Here is a 20,694-nt window from a genome sequence, read left to right as displayed (position 1 = left end):
GGCATAGAAACTAAAGCAGAAGTGGGTATCAGTGATCCACTCTACCCTCTTCTGTCTTCTGAAAGTCTTCTCCATCTGTCCCAGAGGCCCAGCCCGAGGCTCACCCTAGAACATCACTCACTTGGCACTCAATGGTCTGCAGGAGCGTCTCCAGGAATCCCCACACTTCTGTAACTTACTAATGAACTATTTTATCCCAGCTCTGAACTGTCACAAGCCAAGAAGCACCCGCAGGCAATGCTCCGCTGAATACTCAGTTGGCAAGTGTAGAAGCTAGTGTCATGCTTCCTAATGTGACCTCCCGTTAGGTTAAAACATTTGAACTTTAATGAGAAAAGGCCCCTCTAGTCATAGCAAGAATGGCTCTGACCACAGTCAGCTGGACACCCTAACCCACACAGCGGGTACAAATTCACAGCAAAGCCCTCTTAACCTCTTGACATCACCAGTGTAAACAGTTCATCATGAAATAGTGGTTTAGGAATGAATCAGACCCAGCAAAAGACTTGACCTCAGCCACCTCTCCCTCCTAGGCCAGCAGGACACAGGCAAGCCTTCCGCACAAGAGCTCGCTGTCATTTGGAAAAACAGGACAGAACTACCCTGTCCGGCTCACAGGTCTTCCACAGGCAGGGGACTCTGGGAAAGGTTGTGCTCAAAGGTACTAAGTGAGAAAACATAAACCTTACAGCTATTTGAGAACCGAGTGCAAGACAATGGATTTGAATACTCACTTGGAAGAATCAATGAAGTATATTACAAGTGCACCAATGCTGAGAGCAAAGACCAAGACAACCTGCAAAAGAAGAGAAAAATGCTGTCACTGAGAGCAGAATACTGGCAGGCCCTCTTGTTTCGTTGATACACACACAGCAGCTCAAAAACAGTCTTTGTTTCGGAGGCCTGCCTGGAAATCTTGTCCCCTTGCTGCCTGCCACTGGCCACCCTGACTCTGGCTCTAGACTTTGGGGTGGGCAAAGACCTCACCATTGACTCTTGAGGCCCGGGCAGACTTGGAGCCATGGACACTGGGTCTGGACTGACCCTGCTTTTTCAGGTCAACTTTTCCCCAGCTGGTCAAAACAATCTGTTAAGTTGAAAGAAATTATATTGAGTTAAAATGGTTGGCAGCCCACTCCTGACTTTTGTAACCTCACTTTGTTCTGCTTCTGTAACCATGCTTATGCCCCCAAACTGTATATTACAATGCACTATGCCTGAATCCTGTCACTTACATCCTGACATCTGCCTGTCAGTTGGGTTGGAATTCACGTATGTGCCTAACAGATAGGGACCCGCTCACAGAAGGAGTTGCTGAAAACAAGGAGCCCAGATAGTGACTCCATTCCCACGGCCCAGCAGATAGTGACTCCGGCCCAGCAGATGGTGACTCCGGCCCAGCAGATAGTAACTCCGGACAAACCCCAGGTAGCGACTCCGCCCCTGACGCAGAGCCCAGATAGCGACTCTCGTCCCACGCGTTACAGATAGTAACTCCTAACGCAGGGCAAGGAGATTGAAAGAATGTCTTCAGACACACGAATTCTAAGAAAGTGGCTCTGGACGAGGCTACGTGACAAACGTGACTGACCCAGAGGACTCAAGCCCTATAAAAAGGCTGCCCTATCTAGCACAAATCGCTGCATCTACTAGGGGTGCAGCCCCAGCATGTTGGTCTGAATAAACTTTTGTCTTGCAAGACTGGCCCATCTCTGCTTCTTGCGGCTCCGGCCCCAACAAATCCAGAGGCAGAGAGCAAACAAAATTTGGGGCTGACACAATTTCACATTGTATAGAGATTAGGTCCCAAAGGTACTCAAACACAGATATATCAATTTCAGGAGCTGTACTGAAATGTAGCTTTCATGCCTAAGAAGCACTCATTTTAAAATGTAGAATTTAGTCAGACTGTAGATAAATTTGAGAGCTGTGAAGTCATCACTAAAATCTAGATTCAGAACGTATTTATCATCCCAATAGGAGTCCTCATTGTCTATTCTTTTTTTTTTTTCCTCTTTGGGTCACACCTGGTGATGCACAGGGGTTACTCCTGGCTTTGCACTCAGGAATTACTCCTGGCAATGCTCAGGGGACCATATGGAATGCTGGGAATTGAACCCAGGTTGGCAGCGTGCAAGGCAAATGCCCTACCCGCTGTACTATCGCTCATTGTACTAGCCCCTCATTGTCTATTCTTAACACCAGTTCCAGATAAGCAATTTCTTTTCCTATAAGAAATAATAAACTGGAAAGCAATCAGTCAATCAATAATGGACTGGAAAACTTTGTACAAATGTGCATATATGTACAAATGTGGTTTTGTATGCATATGTACAAATACATCTTTATATCCATATTTAATTTCACTGCACAGATATAAAAGGTGTGTTGCTGTGTGCGCGTGTGCATGTGTGTGTGGGGGGGTATAATTATAACACTTCACAAGTACTTTGAAAACTGTTTAGGTGTAAGAAGACAAATTAGGTAATATATTAGGCCAGTTTTATGACAATGATTATTCCTTTTTTATGCTCTTCACATAACATTAATCATCAATGATATAAAAGACAGTTTTGTCATCTACCTCAAACAAGACCAGTCACACTAAAGTTAATCAAATGATTACGTGGGTTTGAAATTGATACTCCTGTCCTCACTCAACATTAGACATTGTTTAATCTTTGACAGAAAACGCTATGCAACTGAAAAAATGTCCAAAATTTTATAAGACACTTAGAAGCCAACAGTTTAGCTTGAAACAAAAAGTAAACATTACGCACATACACAGTCCTAGGGATCAACAAATGCCTTTTAGTATTGTCAATACCTTAAAGAGACTGAAGGCTGACAAGTATTAGCAATATCTGTCTCCTCCATGAATTACACTCTGACAAATCAAGGTGTGTGTTGGGGTGAGGGGCAAGTTTGAATCATGTGCCAATGTGGCTGACAGGAAGTGAAATGTGCAAAAGATATTCATTTTAACATTACTCATGGGGTGGGGGAAATAACAAAGGGAAAACTCTGGTTGAACAACTGGACTCTATAAAAAAACATGCAATTTTAAAAGCCTGATACATTCTTTTAAAAAGAAGAATACTCAGCTGTTAGTAGAATATTGCCTGGCTCAGCCTCTATGGAAAACAGCATCGGCAATCCTCAAAAAAGTAACAATAGATCTTCCATACCTGGCAATTATACTTCTTGACATCTTTCCCCAATCCCAAATTCACAAACATTAACTTGAAAAGATGTATGCACACCTGTATTCACTGCAGTACTTAGTACAATAGCCAGGATATGCGAACAGCCCAACTATTTAATGACATATTAATAGATAAAGGAGTTGGGTGCTGGTGGGGAGTGGTGCTGCGTGTCTATATACACAATGGAATACTATGCAGCTATAAGAAAAGATGAAATCTTGCAGTCCTCTGCAGCTGAGATGGGACTGAGAGCACCTTGTTAAGTGAAACAAGTCAGAGGGAGCAGGAAAATAACAGATGATCTGATTCACCTGTCGGATAGAGAGAAACAAACCAAAGGGATAGATGTGTTGAATGAAGATAAATCCTTGGCCTTCGACTACAAACTAGCATTACTAAGTGGTGTGGGATGAATGATGAAGAAGTGAACTAAAAGTAACAGGATAATAGCAGCAGTGGGAACTGGGCATTTGGGGGTGGTGAAGTGTGGTTACTGTGTATACACACATTAATCATTAACAGTATTGTAAAGATGAGACTGAACTAAAACAACTAAACTTTTAAAAAGAAGCGTTAAAGCTATATACCACTCGAGTTCATTTTATTATTCCATTTTGTTTTAAAAACTAGACCATACTCCACAGAATCCCAAAAAATGCTTACAATCTGACAGCAGCTACCATTTTTGTAAATGCTCATGCTCCTGGCCAGCTTGCCCAGCCTATTTCCCATAAGCTCACTAGTTCAATCATTCATTCATTCCTTCATTCCTTTCAAAATTCTTTACAAAGATATAAGCAGACCTCTATCTTTCCCTCTATTGTCTGAATGAGGCATAAAAGCAGCTTAATTCGGATGTAAACTGCTATTTCTGAGACATAAGCAGTCAGATCCTGGTCCTGACCTCATTCTCAAAATGCTGCACAGAGAAGGGGTGCGACTAAACAGTGAGAAAGGACCCTTTCGTTCAGAAACAGCTGAATCAAGACAGTTTGTGTGTATGTGTTTGTGTGTCTGTCTGTCTCAGAGAGAAGGGGAGACAGAGACAGACAGAGATACACAAAGATAAAAAATGCTGAGTTTTCATCAAACAGGAAGAGAAAGGAGGAGTGTATAGAGGAGGAGAGAGGTAGGAAGAAAGAAAATAACCCTCAAATCTAGGTTCACTGAAACAGACTTGTTGTTTTAGCAATTGGATGACTAAAGTAGCTGACACTAATTTATCCCAGCAGCCTCTACTTGGTCGCTGTGACAGGAAGTAATGAGCAGATTATTTAAGCAAATCAGTTCATGACAGGAGGGAAAGAATCCTGCTACCCTCTTAAAAGGCGAACTCAAATAGCATCTTGCTGGGAGGACAGGGGAGGGAAGAACTACAAAGAAAGAAGATTCCAATGCTCCCAGGAATTGAAGGTTCTGACAGGTGAACTTCCTCTCAGTGAGGTGCAAGGTATCCAAATGGCCCCCCCACTCACCCCAAACCAACCCCCACAACCTGCCTCCAGTCACAAGATGATCAATGAAGAGAGAACCTGCTTCTGAGTAATGAGGCAACTAATGTGAAATGTGATTTTCAAATCTGCTCAAAGGCCCTTCATCATCTTATCCTTGATTATATTGTCAGTCACCCAGCTGCAGCAGAAGATGAATCAACCATTTGGATTTGATTTTAAAATAGGAATCAAACAAAGATACTGCTACAACGGACCCCAACAAAGGAGATCTCTCTCTCTCTTCCTTACTGTGTTTCTGGCTCTCTCTAGGGCTATCTCTCTGCCTCTTATCCTCTCTTCCTTGATGTGTTTCTCTCTCTCAGGTGATCTCTCTGCTTCTCTCTCTCTTTCTCTTTCTTGCTGTACTTCAGCCTCTCTCTCTCTCTCTCTCTCTCTCTCTCTCTCTCTCTCAGGACCAACTGCCTACCAACTTCAAGTTCCCAGTAAGAACTCTACTCTAAGTATGAAAAAATTCAGTCTAACTACAAAAATGATTCAATTTTAATCTAAGGGGAAGTGATTAAAATATACAACACCCATAAATAATCATATACATATTTATTTCACATCTGCTATGCAAAAGACCCTAAGTAAAATGCAAGAAGTTCAATTAGGGTCATTATATGAACTCCTTTGTAGAGCCATCCTTATATAGACAAACCCTAATGTATATTATAATGCAACTCTGACTGGCTAGATGTGGTCAGTACATAATGAGGAGGGGAATATTTCAGTAAAAAGGAGTTGAGGAAAGGGAAGACTCACATATTCCTGTCTCCTTTCATCTTTTCATTCTCCAGCGGTCCCTTCTTCCTGCACATCATGACTTCTCAAAGCCCTGCCCAAACTGCCACTGAGATCCCTATCCTTTTGAGCATTTCTATCATCCCAGAAAAAGGGCCTGAAGTTCAAGGACACTTGGTAAAGCACATGCATTGATCCTCCAGTGGCTAAGTCGCAGAAAAAACCCTTACAACATCCCACATTTTTCAGAGCACTATGCTAAAGCAAAGGATGATGGACACAGTTTTCTGAATGGGACAATCTCAGCCTCTTGTTAGCATGCACCTGTGCAGACTTTCACAGGAACCTGTGCAACCTATTCCTTCCTGGCCTCACGCACCAGACCACTTTGGCTACCTTGCATTGTGCTAATTGCCATATTCTTAGGTTTACTGAAAACACCCATCTGCTGTGTGGTGCTACTGTGTACTGAGTGATATTTACTGAGTGCCAGATTCCTAAAAACAAAAGTGATTTAACAAATGTCACTGGAACAATGGTGCTCATGAGTCATCTATTTTTAAAACTCTTAAGATCAAGCCTGACACGTGCTTGATCAGAAGAATGCCAGGAATACAGATTCGCATAGATTCCAGACACACACATGTGGCAGGGGATAGAAAACTGTCTGGCTCTGTCCCTGGGAGTCTGATAACAAGTAGAAGGTGAGAGGGTCAGGATGGGAGTTTCAGCAGGTCCTGGAGATGTATGTGAGAGCTCGTGAGAGCAGAAGAGTCTGCCATCTCCATGAACCACTCCAAGTAATTGAACTTTTCAAGCAAAGAAAACTCCAGTACATGAATACAGAAGTTAAGAATTCATGAAAAGTGGGTCCTCACCCTGTTCTAGAACCTGGATTTTAATGGTTGGACTTAGGTTTCAATGCTTTCAATTGGCACATGAAGCATCATGGGCCTTCAAACAATAAACCCCCAGAGTGATGCCCAACAGGTATCCACCAGAGTCCTATCACCTGTGGAGCTGGCCTTAGGGAAAAGGAGAGGCCTTGTCCATCTTGGGACTAAGGCACCATGAATGGAGGAGTGGGGAGAAGAGAGACTGGCCATTTCTGTTTTTAACAAGCTCCTCTAGTACATCTGATGTGTGGCCAAGAATAGGAGTCCCTGATTAAAGTCATTATGGGGAAACACTTAGCTCAAGTCAGAGATTAATTTACAAATGTCTCCTTAACAATCAGACCATTAGAACATATGTATGAGGCCTGTAGGCTTTGAGGCACGTGGTAAGGAGTACTATATAAAGGACAGAGAGGAGGATGAATTAATTCTCTCCTGAGCAGATTTTACACATTCTGCTCAGCTCACAGCAGAACAAATGACCCTAATTAATGATTCTACATGTTTGATCAGGGCCAAGTCAGCTATTGGAGCCAGTGAGCTCTCCGAAAATAGACATTTTTTTAAATCTATGACCCCACATGATTTTTTAAACTGAAGTATAATTTATATAAACATTTATACTTCAGTTATAATTTATACATATATATTTATTCACTATATACAAATTAGACATAATTCCCAAGATAAAACATCTGGGGACATTTTGTTTATAAGAGACTATCATTCCAACATTGAAATTATAAAGTTCTGTTTGGTGGATTTAACGACTCCAACAAGCATTCATCACACAAGGTCCAGAGGGAGTGACAGGGAAATGGATAATGAAAACAGCCAAGTCAGGGCTGGTCTTTGCCCTCAATGAGCACAGCATCTAGAAGTTTAAATTACTTGGGTATCCCCTGTGAATTTAGTAAATGCTACTCATAAAAGTAGATGCATCTGAAATGTTCAAAGATTAAAAGAACACAGAAGTAACCACTGCCTTTGCAAACTCTCAGAGTGTCAAGGGAAGGGAGAAGAGAATAAAGAAGAAGGAAAAAGAGAGGTTTCATCTCTCTAGGTTCATTCAATGTTTTGGGATGATGAAATATCCTTATTAAAAAGGCTGACAATTGCACCCATTTGTGGAATATAAAGTAACACGGTAGGAGAGTAATATCTAAGGATAGTAGAGGTAAGGGTCCAGAGGATTACCCCACCGCTTGGAAGCTGATCTCATGTGCTGGGGGAAATGGCAGGTGAGAGGGATAAGAGACCACTAAGTAAATGATGGTTGGAGGGATGGTAGATGCATGCTGAAAGTAGACTATGGACCAAACATGAAGGCTGCTTAGTGTCTATATTGCAAACCATAATACCCAAACGGAGCGAGTCAGAGAGTGTGTGAGAGAGAGAGAGAGAGAGAGAGAGAGAGAGAGAGTAAGAGGGAATGTGTCTGTCATGGAGGCAGGGGGAGGGAAGGTATGGGACACTGGGAACATTGGTGGTGGACAAAGGGTGGACAAAGGGTGGAGGGATGGGTACTCGAATATTGTTTGACTGAAACATAATCATGAAAATTTGTAAGTCTGTAATTGTATCTCATGGTAATTCACTAAAACAAAAAAAAAGGCTGACATATGTCCATGTCTATGAGAGCACAGGACTCTACTCAGGAGGCCTGGGTTGGAATCTCTACTCTGTCGTCAATTAGTGCATGCTCTTGAGTATATCATGGCATGTCTTTGTGACTTTAGTTCCTAAATCGTGAGGTGGTGGAACAATTGTCAGGTGGGAACTTGGATGGGTTACTGCATTGAGAGTAAGGACTGAAAACTTTTGGCTTGAAAATACATCGCTCTTCACTGGGGACCCGGACGGAGGAGGTGCAGCCACAACACCTTTTCCAGATGGAGCCCTGGTGACACTGAGCAGCAACTTACACGGCTCCGGCTTGTGGGACTGGGACACATCCGAGCCGCATGGGGGGCACTGGAGTGGGGCGGTGCCAGCCCAAACTCCAAGTGGTCCTGGCCACCGGAAGTCACGCCCTCGACCCACCCTCGGCGCCATCTTGCCACATTCAACAGAGAAGAGGCCAGGCATTCTGGTGAGCAACGCGGCCAGAGAAATGTTCCGGACCCCAAACCGGGCCAACAACACTGGGGACCTGGACGGAGGAGGTGCAGCCACAACACCTTCTCCAGATGGAGCCCTGGCGACACTGAGCAGCAACTAACATGGCTCTGGCTTGCGGAACTGGGACACATCCGAGCCGTGCGGCCGCTAAAAACTGAAAACATGCAATCTTTTAATGGAAAACCAATTATCAAATGCTTCCTTAGTAGGGCTGTCTTTCTTTGGGGGAAACTCCAACAACAATAGTGAGTTTTGTGTTGCAATATGGAACGTAATCAAGGTAAAGAGAAAAAGAAAAGAAAAGAAAAGACATCGCTCTTCTATGCCAATTGTACCCCAGTTGTGCCTCATTACAATTAAGCATAATGGTGGCAACAGTGGTGCTACTCTGGGTCACAGAGGCCTGCTGCTCCCACATAAACACCAGCAGGAGCTCCATGATCACTGTTTCTAGGCATACAGTCAATTGCTCATACAGTGCATCATCTCATAAAACTAAAACAAGACTGTAGTGCCGCTGACAGGTTCTCTTTTGGGTCTGTCCTCAACCCTGCCATTGCCCTGGGGAACTGCAAGGTGATCTGACTCAGCCCCCCTCCCTGCCAGCTCCAAGATTCTTTGGAAATCCCAAAGCCCATATTTTTACAGGTTTGACCTCAGAAGCTCACACTGTGCCTCAGTATCTTCTTCAGGGATGAGGGAAAGGATTTTTTTCTTTTTCTTTACAGTCTGGCAAGTGTAATAAAATGTTTTTCTCATACCGAAACCATCAGTGGTTCTCAAGAGAAGAAGATGTAATCTAGCTACCAAATAAGGTATTTTTTGTTATAGTAAATAAGAAAAAGATTTTTAAAGTGTAAAACCAATATTTTTACAATGCCATTTAAACACCCAAAGGTCCCTTAAGTCTCCAACCTAACGTTCTGATGCATTACCCAGAAGAGCTTACACAAAGTGCTATAAACTGTTTCTCTGTGAGCAGCAATGCCAAACAACTGCTTGACTATAGATGTGCTCAAAATGAAAGAAAGAAAAACCAAAGTCATGCTTTCAGTGGTTAGAATTTAGAATGATACCATTAAATGAGACATATGGACTTTCCAGACTAAAACTGTGCTTTATTTAAAATGTAAGGAAGCCTAGCAAAAATGCCTGACTTTGTGGACAAATACGCATGATGCTTCAAAAAACCACAATACACTGGAGACATATTCAATGTAGAAGGGACTGTATTTTTTTTGGGGGGAGTGGTTTAGGCAGGGTGGGGGCAGGGGAGTTTGTTCAGATCCAGCGATGCACAGGAGCTACTCCTGGCTCTGTCTTTTGCAATTACCCTTGATGGTGCTCAGGGAACCATATGGGATGCGGTGAGCTGAACCCCCATGCAAGGTCAGCTGCATGCAAGGCAAGTACCCAACCCCCCTGTACTATTTCTCCAGTCCAAGGAACTGCATTTTAAAATATATATGGTAGAAATTCAAGATTTTTATGCTTTAACTTTCTTCAAATGACTTCCTAGACTTTTGGTGGGAAGGTTAAAAAAATCTCTAACACAATTTATAAGACGTTGGTCCTCTTTCTGCTTCTCTGGCTTTCTCTCCCTTTTCTATCTTTCCTTATCTCAACTACAGTTAAGGGAATTTTCAGCTCTTCCTATTCATCCTGGGTGCATTGCACTAACCACCCATCTCCACATTCACGGTGTCTGAACACAAGCACTTCTTTACTCTTGGAAGTTTACCTCCCACTCATAAACGATTGAGTTTTCCTTTAGCTCTCCATTCTCCTGCTACTTGCCTGCCCTCAGCCTGTGTGAAGGTCCCTCTAAGTACAGTCTGTTATTGGTTAGAGCTGAGCATAGCACCAATTTTATATTTCTTTAAGCAATCATTTGATTGATTTTTCCCTGGCTGGTCAACAAGTTCTATGAAGTCCCAGGCAAGGTGGGGTGGGGCACAAGGGTATGCCCATACTTATACATGACTAAATTTCCAGAAACCATCCAATTGTCTTGATCAATATTTGTTAAGAAAATGAGTATTTGAAGAATACTGGAGAATAGTTGGCGATGATAACAGCACAAAAAATCTAGAAAGACACATCCTCTTTGAGTGAGACTTTGGAAATAAAAAAAAGTTTTGAGAGAAGTGAGACATAGCCATGGGAATGATGGTATTTGATACAAACCAAGCTGACACGGAGTAGGCTGAGAGCATTATATTTAAGTCTCAAGGATGTGGTGCACACCTGGAGACTCTTGTTCACACATGAGAAAACTGTGGCTGGCATTCCAACTGAGAAGTAAAAGAGCCACTATTAAAGTGTAAAAGAGGTCGTGGTGGTTTGATGACAGCATTCCTGAAGAGATTAAGGAATTAGTTGGATGGCAGGAGCCTCAAGAGAATAGGGTTTGCACAAGGACAGGAGGAGAAAAAGAGGGGACACCATGTACAGGTGGTAACAAAACTATGAAGAAATAAGCATCTGCACAAGAAAAAAAAAAGGTCTAAACAACATGTCTAAAACAAACAAATGAGTAGCTAGAACGTTAAGGTGGTAAGGATGTGGAGACTGTTAAGTGAAGAAGTAGGGAATTTTTTTTTCCTTTTTGGGTGCACAGGTATCACTCCTGCCTCTGCACTCAGGAATTACCCCTGGTGGTGCTTAGGAGACCATATGGGATGCTGGGAATCAAACCCGTGTGCAAGGCAAATGCCCACCTGCTGTGCTATCACTCCAGCCCCAAGAAGTAGGGAACTTCGATAGGATTTCATTTAAGAAGTAACGTGAAGCATGTGACCCAAGGAGGTAAGATACAATATATAGAAGAATCTCTCCCTCCGCCTCTCTCTCTCTCTCTCTCTCTCTCTCTCTCTCTCTCTCTCACACACACACACACACACACACACACACACACACACACTGCAAGGGACCCAAAGATAAGCTGATATTCCATTAAATGATGACAAATGTTTGATCTCTAACAATATTACTAAAGCAACTATATTCTTAGAAATATACCTGGTCCACTTTCAAATCAGGCAAGTGCAAAATGACTGCAGATACAAATGAAGCCCTGAAAGATGCTGGAGAGAAAAAATGTATAGTGGGTAGGACTCTTCCCTTGCATGCAGTAGACCAAGGGTCAATCTCTGGCACCAAGTATGACTCCCTGAACACTGTTAGGAGTGATCCCTAAGCACAAATTCATGAGTAAGTCTTGAGCACAGTTGGGTGTGACCCAAAAGCAAGAAAATCAAAACAAAACAAAACAAAAAAACAGAAACATACAACAGAGCTCTGGAAAATAATAAGACTCCTTAAGAGGATGAGTGGCAAAGAACAAGTTTATTATAAATCAGACATCTGCTGGAATATAGACATAATAAGCACAATATGGGCTTTTGGGAGAGGATAGGAGAATTTGACTCATGCAGCAAGAGAAAGAAAGATCTCAATTATTCTCAGCTTTCCCCCTTATTTATTTTTTCCTGCTCGTTCTTTTTAAAATAAGCTTCACAGAAGAATCTGGCACATGAATTATAGACCCGTTGCCCAACCTCTCTTCTGAGGGCACATGTTGACTTAACTCAGGAGCACGAGCTGTGAGAGCTTCTGCAGGTTAGGGCTCCCCAGCTGCCATGTGGGTGCCATTTATCTTCCATTCTGGGTTCTGCTGGTCATGCTCATCTCATGTGTTTATCTAAGGCTTAGTTTGTTATAGCTAAAATAAGAGGCTGAAACAATGGCATGCAATTATAACAGGAAGACAGAAAACTTGCCCAAAACTCTGTGTCCTTCCTCAGAATTGAGGTTTAATGACATGAGATGTTTCATTATTGAATCAAAAACCTTAAAAGGTTGATTTTTGCATATTTCTAACCAATAGCATTACAACTAATGCATTGGTACAGAGTGATAAAATCTTCCTTTCAAAGTCTAAAGTTTAAAAGACCTTTCCTGTCTAATTATTAAGAAATCTCGGGGAAAAAATATCCATCTGCTAGTGGATGGAGATACCAAGTTTGCAGCTAATGAGCTTTCCGAGAAATCATCTGGCTTAAATGCATGTGGATTTAGCCAAGTGGATTTTTAATTTAATTAGGCTTGTAAGATGAGAAAACTTCTGTAGCAGTGTCAGGTCACCAGTTACCATTTATTGTCACCAATGACTAGATTTATGGCCATCTTTGCCCTACTTCTCCAATCCTTCTTGTTCTAGCATACTAAAGACAAGTGGTATTGAGAGTAAGGACTCAAATAGGTATTTGTACTCCCAAGTTCATAAGAGCTTCAGTCCTAAAAATCAAAAGGAGAACTGCCAGATAAATGAATAAATAAAGTGTGCTCTAGACATCAGTCTTAATAAAGAAAGGAAATTCTTAACATGTTCTATCATGGGTCAATCTTGTGTGTTTATTTTGTTTGGTTGGTTTTTGGAGCACACCTGGTAGTAGTCAGGGGAGTGTATGGGGTACTGCCTGAAGTCAAACTAGAGTCAGCAGCATGCAAGGCGAGTGCCTTAACCCTTGTACTATTTCTTTGGACCTCATCATGGAAGAACCTTAGGGACATTATACTAGGTGAAACAAGACAGTCACACATACGCACACACAAATGTTGTATGGTTCCACATATATGAGGCAATTAGAGTAATCAAATAGACATAGAAAGTAGTGATTGAGCAAATCCACAGAAAAGTCCAGATATGCGGGACTTAGACTGAAAACTCCAGGCTCAACAGAACTGGGAATGGATGACCTCCCCCCTCCCCCAATATCCCCCTGCTTCCGGTAGCTTGGCAGTCACATCCATAAACTGCCACCGGAGCCATATAATCTCATTAACAGCCATGATCCAGAGACTCAATAATAAATCTCCCGGAAGAGAGCATAGAACGATATGCCACCAGACCCCATGCCAGGCTGTTTCGTTCAGGGCACCCCAGAGGGGGGCAGGTGAGACCCCTCCCTGCCCCAAGGAGCCAGCCCTGGCAACCAAAAGCCTCCAGAACTCAACTGCCACCATACTCATGGCCACTCTCCACAAACTTGGAAGAACCTCACCAAGGAGTGAATCTATACCTGGACATCTCATACTTTACACCACCAATACAACAAGAGCAGCACACCACATTTGATGGGGTTTAAAGTAGAAGGCAACCAATCTTATGGGGAAATATATTTATATAAATATAAGCACACAAGTCTCAACCTTCAACAACATGTTACTAGTCTCTTATAGAAGGGCGGCTCAATGGCTCCTAGGTGAAGTACAACAATCTTCACACACTTTCCTCTAATAAACCTTTTTTTAGACCATTTTGTGGATTGTTCATAACAAGCAATGCAAATTAATTATTTAAGTTCTGCTTTAGAAGCAGGGTTTGGGGTTCGGGATGGAAATATGGTGGTGGGAAGGTGTAGTGGTGATGGGATTGGTGTTCAAATACTAAATGTAATCAAATATTGTGAACAACTTCATAAAAATAAAATAAAATTTAAAAAAGAAAGTAGATGGTGATTGTACGGGCCAGGGGAACCTTAACTAAATCTTCTATGCTTCATGCATACAAAATTTTTCTTTATGATGAATTTTAAAAATCCAGATGAGGATAAAGACAATGTTGTGCTATATTGTGAGTGAAAGTAGACCACTAGATTGTATACTTATTCTTGGAAAAAATAGATATTTCTACATATTTCTTACCACAATAAAGGAAAGAAAAGATTGAGGACCACCAAGTAGGCCCCTGCAATATATTTACATTTCAAAAATAAAATACAATCCCCTTCTCAGAGGGACGCTAATATCTTTCTTTCAACGACCATGGTTGTCTCTAATATTACATTCATGTCTCCCTGGGAAGTTTGCGCTTGCCCCTTAGAATGTTTTATCTGGTCACTTCCGTTAAAGATATAAATACAATTGACAACTTTAAGAGTTTGCCTTTTCCACAAGAAAAAAGAAAAGAAGCAGAGTACTGTGCCCTTGGCCTTCGAACCACTTTGAAACACAAAATTTTCTCTAGAAGATAATGGAATAAACACATTACTTGGCCTCCAGGTCTCACCTCAAGGCCAGGTTGCAGTATGACTTGGTCATAGCTCTTCTGGGTATTAGTGGAAACTTTAGTCACAACCTAAAAATCTCCATATCCTACAGTAATGATTTTGCCACTCAATTAATTGCTTTTAAAAAGGACTTAAGGGTAATCCTGGAGAAGTAGTGCAACTTATCACCCATGAAGTCAAGGAGTTGGCCATTCATTCAGCCAACTGTCTGATCTAGCCACCAATGGTGATGAGCCTTCCAATTCAGCCCCCACTCACACAGGGTTGTCCACTCATGTGCACACTGCTGTGCTTGGAGACAAAGTTAACACATTCCATTTTCTCCTTTGTAAAACTGCCCCACCACCTAACAAATCGGTGGGTGTTGGCAAATACAAACTGCAACAGGAATGAACCTAGAATGCTCCTGGTGCTAAGACCTACAACATGGTGAAAATCCCAAGAAAAGATACTCCTTTGCTGATAGCCCCCTCCTCTCATCTCAGATAAAATGATTTTTCTCTTTTGGTATTCACTATCTTATTCTCATAGAAAACTGCCATTCCTGAAGGAAACATCACGTTTCTCTGATAGCATTCCTCTTGCTAACACAATTCCCACTTAATTCTGAGGGACTAGAAGGCAGGGTCACTGCCAATCTTCAACACATCCATATACATAACACCCACACAACACAAACACACAGTGTGGCTGCCCCGTGTGAAGGCCAGTAGCCTACCAACACTGCACGGCTGACTTAGTTCTGTTTTGGGGAGAAAGAGGTTGGATACCACAAGTTGTGGTTCTCAGGGCTTACTCCTGGCTCTGTGCTAATGAATCCCTGCTGGTGTTGCTTGGTTCAAAAGCCAAACAGGGTCAACCACATGCAAGGTTGTACTATTTTCTAGCCTCTTGATCTAGTTTGAAATACTATTTCAACCACACAGTACATGTGGATTATTTCTTTTTGCTTTCTGTTTAAAAACTTTTATTTTGGCTTGCCTCTTCCACTAAATGATCAAACCCTTCATACACAGAAGAGGGGACAAGTCTTGGTCCTCTCCAAACACCCTCCATGGGCTACCCTGCCGAGGAATTTCTGAAAGACCCTAAATAGACTTTAATCAAAATACTTTTCACATTCCCTGCTGGAGTCATGAGTTTTCATCTAAGTCTCTTATTTGTGATATCTTTGAGGGCCAAAAGCATGGCATTCATCTCTGTACCCCACCATTTCCTTGTTCATTTATTTGCTCTTTCCACACTTGCTGCATGCCAAGCTTTGAGCTTGGAACCGGGGCCTAAAGCTTAGAACCAAAAGGTGTTTCTGGCCTTCTGTACAGTCTGAAGGAAAGACAGACCCAACCACTATTCCTGCAGCAAGTAAACTCTTCAGGGGTGGGAGGAGGGCTGAGAAGGATGAGCAGAGAACCGAGTCGACTGTGAGACTCAAGGGTTGTCCTCCAGGAAAAAGGCTATGACTTAAGAACTCACTAGGATGAGATAAGCATTTCAGATAAGGGAACCATCACATCCAGAGCTTCTTAACCACCATCCCACTGATGTCTACTGAGTAAATAGAGGGGCCAGCAGCGTGCACTCACAGGTGGCGTGAGGGCCTGATAAAACACTCAGTGCATTTAATCTAACGGAGACATCACCCAAAGGAAGCACTGTCTACCGTGAAGGCTGAGGCAGCTAAAGGTGCTTCCAGGTTCGAACCACCGTCTATTCTTGCAACACCACATCAAAGCTATTCTGTGAATGGCTAGCTGGGAGGCCTTCGGAATGACAGAAACCCTCCCCATTTCAATTTTCCTTTGATGAGCTTCAGGCTGATGTCTTCTTGGACAGCCAAGATGAAAGACACCCTCTCCCCAAAAATGAGGGTCTAAGAGGTAGGCCTAGACCCCTTTCTCCCATCTCCCAGGAAATAGTATGTCAATTGCTTTATGGGTAGACTTGATGTGTGTCTTTCCCAGTGTCATACCCAGTACTGGAAAATTCTTCCACTAAACCAAATTCTGACAGCAAAAATTGTTCAACAATGGAAACAGCTGCTAGAGAAAGCACTGAGCTGTCTTTCTCTGGGGAGTTCCTGTGGATCACACCATGCACCAAGAATACTATGGATGGAATCTGCTTAGTAGATCCATGTCTGAGGCCACTTTAATAAGCCAAGATGGGAAAGTTCTTGACAGTAGAAGCTGTGCTAGTCTGCATGCCTCAGGCTGCCTTCCCAGTTTGACTTATCTCCTTGAATAAGTATTAAAAGTACCTTTTCACTTCCAAAATTGTTCTGTGTAGATGACAAAATAGTCATTAATTTAAGACACACTTGGACCATTAGAGAAGGCTAACAAATCATGGCACCCTGGTCGCTAAATACCCAAAAATGAAAAAGCAGTTTAGAATTTGTAGTTTTCTTAGAGCCTCTTTAGAACTTCTTGTTCTCTGCTTAATAACCTGATATATTGACATAACAACACGTGGTGAATGATGATGACTAAACCTTCCATATTTCTTGCAAATATTTCCTCTTTTAACACAGAGAAGGTGTCTGCAAAATAAAGGAGATTCTCCAACATAACCTTAAAGCCTTTCCACACCCCCTGTGGCACCTTGATGAATGTATGTTGTGTGTGTGTGTGTGTGTGTGTGTGTGTGTGTGTGGTCTTGGCTGGTATGGTACATAAGTAATAAACTGCAATTAAATAAGGGCATTGAGACTCTACTTCATGCTGAGAAGGAAGAAACTGGAGCGGGTGATGAAGATAGAAAGCACCCTCCCATCCCCACTTATCTGGCCAGATCTTAGGGCCAAACAGATAGAAGAGAGATCAAGGCACTTGTGCATGTAGCCAACCAAGTTTGATCCCTTGCCTCACAGACGATCCCTAAAGCCCTGCCAGGAGTGATCCCTGGGCACAGAGCCATGAGTGAGCCCTGAGCACCACTGGGTATAGTCCCCAAACAAAGCAAACTAGTGAAAAAGAAAAATCAAAGTCAAACCTCAAGGCCACCTACAAGCCTCAACTGACTATTGTGGAAAGGACATCTAAACAACTTTCTCTCAAAACAAACTCCGATTGAAAGAGCAATGAAATCTTTGATCCCACACTGAACTCTAACACATTTAGCATTTGGACCTGTCTCATAAGCCTTTATACAAAAAAATAATGTGTGTGGGGGGGTGGATGGAGGAAAGGGGCAGTATTGATTGCTCCTGGATATCATTCATTTTGTTTAATTTTTATACTTATTGAAGGTAGCACTTATCAACAAAACTCTATACATATTTAAGTTCACTGTGATGATCATTATTTATATATTTTATATATAATAATAATATACACACAGTAAAGGGATTGCTTCATCCAAACTAATTAGCACATCCAACCTGTCATAGTTTTATTCTTCTGTGTGTGATGAGAACACTTAAGATCTATTCTCTCAGCAAATTTCTGCCACACAATACAGTATTATTAACTAGTCACCATGCTGCCCATTAAATATGTAAAACTTATTCATTTAAGAACTGAAGGCTTGTCCTTGGACTACTGTCTGCCATTTTCTCCCACTCTCCCTACAGCCCCTGGCAACCACCACTCTGCTCTCTGTTTTTGTAATTTAATGGTTTTAGATACCATACATCAGTGAGATCACACAGTGTTTGTCTTACATGTCTGGGACATTTTGTTTCACACAATGTCCTTAAGTTCATCCATATTGTCAAAAATATCAAGATTTCCTTCTTTTTATGGATATTATTTGTATTTTTCAACAATTACATGTACATTATGTACAAAAAAAATAAAACATGTGTGTCTTTATTCATTCACCTGTCAATGGGCATTTGAGTTGTTCTATGATCATTGTGAATAATGATGCAATAAGCAGTTGAGTATAGATATCTCTTTGAGATTTTACTTCATTTTCTTCAAATATATATATAGGGATGAAATAACTACACTATAGAGTATTTATACTTTTAATTTTTTGAGGGATCTCCATACTAGCTTACATAATTGAACCAATCTATATTCCAAGTAACGTAATAAGACTCCAGTAAAGTTTTTTCACGCCAATAAAATGCTTGTATTCTCTTGTGTTTTTTTGATATACATATTTTACAGGTATGAGGCTATATATAATTGTGGTTTTGATTTGAAATTACTTGATAATTCGTGATGCTTAGCACCTTTCTACATACTTGCTGCCAAATGCATCTTCTTTGAAAAAAAATTTTATTCAAGTTCTTTGTCCATTTTTAAATGATATGATTCTTTGGTTACTGAGATGTATGCATTCCTTATATATTTTGGACATTAATATCTTTTCAGATATATGATCTGGAAATATTTTATCCTGTGCCATACATTTTCATTTTGTTAACTATTCCCTTTGTTGAACAGAGATTTTAAATTTTTTAACACTTATAATTATTTATTTATTTATTTAAAAATTTTCCATTATTTTCCATCTTTGTTTTCTTTTTAAAAATTTTAATGAATCATCGTGAGATGCAGTTACAGATGTACAAATTTTCATGATTACGCTTCAATCAAGCAATGTTCAAGTACCCATCCCTCCACCAGTGCCCATTCTCCACCACCAATGTTCCTAGTATCCCTCCCTCCACCCCCACCCCTTCCCACCCCTTCACTCTGTTGCAGATACATTCCCTCTTTCTCTCTCCTTTTGGGTGCTTTCTTTTCTTTTTTAAATCACACCTGGCATTGCACAGGGGTTACTCCTGGATCTGCACTCAGGAATTACTCCTGGCTGTGCTTGGGGAACCATATGGGATGCTGGAAATCGAACCTGGGTCGGCCGCATGCAAGGCAAACACCCTACCCTCTGTGCTATGGCTGCGGCCCTCCTTTTGGGTGTTATGGTTGGAAAGCATATTCTTTTTTTAAAAAAATTTATTAGTAAATCACTGTGGGGTACAGTTACAAACTTATGAACTTTCATGTTTGTATTTGGTTTACATCCCTCCACCAGTAGTTCCACTATTACGTTCTGCTTTTTAATCCACTTGACTTTAGATGTCACCCCAAAATGTCGTTGTCAAGACCACGGGCAGGGAGTGCTTGCCTATGCTTTTTTCCTTAAGATTTTTATAGATTAGGACTCACAGTTAGGAATTCATCTCATTTAAAGTTAGTTTTTTATATCTAATGTAAGAGAAGGATGTGAGTTAGTTCTTTTGCATGTGAATATCCAGTTTTCCTCACACCATTTATTGAAAATGTTAGCCTTTTTTTCTTTGTTTTTTGGGCCACACCTAGAAATGCTCAGAGGTTTCTCCTGGGTCTTCACTCAGGAATTACTCCTAAAAATACTCAGGGGACTATACAGGATGCCAGGGATTGAACCCAGGTCTGCTGCATGCAAGACTAGCACCTTACCTGTTATACTATCCACTCTGGTCCCCAAAAGATTAGCTTTTCGTTGTTGTGTATTCTTGTGCAACTGTCACACTGAGGTGACTATATAGTATTGGTTTATGTCTTTTCCAGAATACAAAGAAAGGAATTCAATACTTCACTGTAAAAAATGGAAAGATCATCCAGACAAAATCCAAGAAGAAAATACACTCATACTATACTTTAAAGCAAAAAGACATAACAGACATGTATGAAAATTTATCTAACAGTAGAATGGACATTCTTTTCAAGTATATTCAGAACATTGTCCAGGATTAATCACATGGTGAGCCATAAAAGAAGTCTTAGTAAATTTCAGATGACTGAAGTCATATCAAGAATCTTTTCCTACAATGATGGTATAAAATTAGAAACCAGGAACAGAAGAAAAATTCATAAATATCTGTAAATTATACAACACACTCCAGCACAAATAATGGCTCATTAGAGAAATAAAAAGAAACTAAAAAAAATTATCTTAAGGAAAACAAAACTGCAAGCACATGATACCAAAACTTACACTAGAAAGCAAAAACCAAGGTAAGAGAGAAGTTTAACAGGAGAATGCTTACAACTGAGCATAAATGAAAAGTCTCAGCCAAAATCTTCACTAAACAAAACAAAATAAACAAAAAATATAAGCATTAGCAGAAGAGTAGGAGGAAGGGAATAGGGAATAATACAGAGCAGAAGGTCAGTGAGCTATCATGCTGAAACCCTAGGTTTCATCCCCAGCATGGCCTAATTCC

At 41.2% G+C, this 20,694-nt stretch overlaps 1 protein-coding gene across 21 annotated transcripts in view; it reads right to left on the bottom strand.

Annotated features, from left to right (window-relative positions):
• The window catches only part of KCNMA1 (potassium calcium-activated channel subfamily M alpha 1), a 767,652-nt gene that overhangs the window by 413,379 nt on the left and 333,579 nt on the right, over nucleotides 1–20,694 (bottom strand). For all 21 annotated transcript variants that reach the window (XM_055131433.1, XM_055131423.1, XM_055131426.1 and 18 more), the window contains exon 3: nucleotides 735–796. In XM_055131433.1, coding sequence (XP_054987408.1) covers nucleotides 735–796 — 62 coding nt within the window. The remainder of the gene's footprint in view (nucleotides 1–734; nucleotides 797–20,694) is intronic.

The sequence above is a fragment of the Sorex araneus genome, chromosome 3 (genome assembly GCF_027595985.1).
Source record: "Sorex araneus isolate mSorAra2 chromosome 3, mSorAra2.pri, whole genome shotgun sequence".
Lineage (NCBI taxonomy): Eukaryota > Metazoa > Chordata > Mammalia > Eulipotyphla > Soricidae > Sorex > Sorex araneus.
The sequence above is the reverse complement of the archived record's forward strand: the minus strand, read 5'-3'. Positions and strand labels throughout refer to the sequence as shown.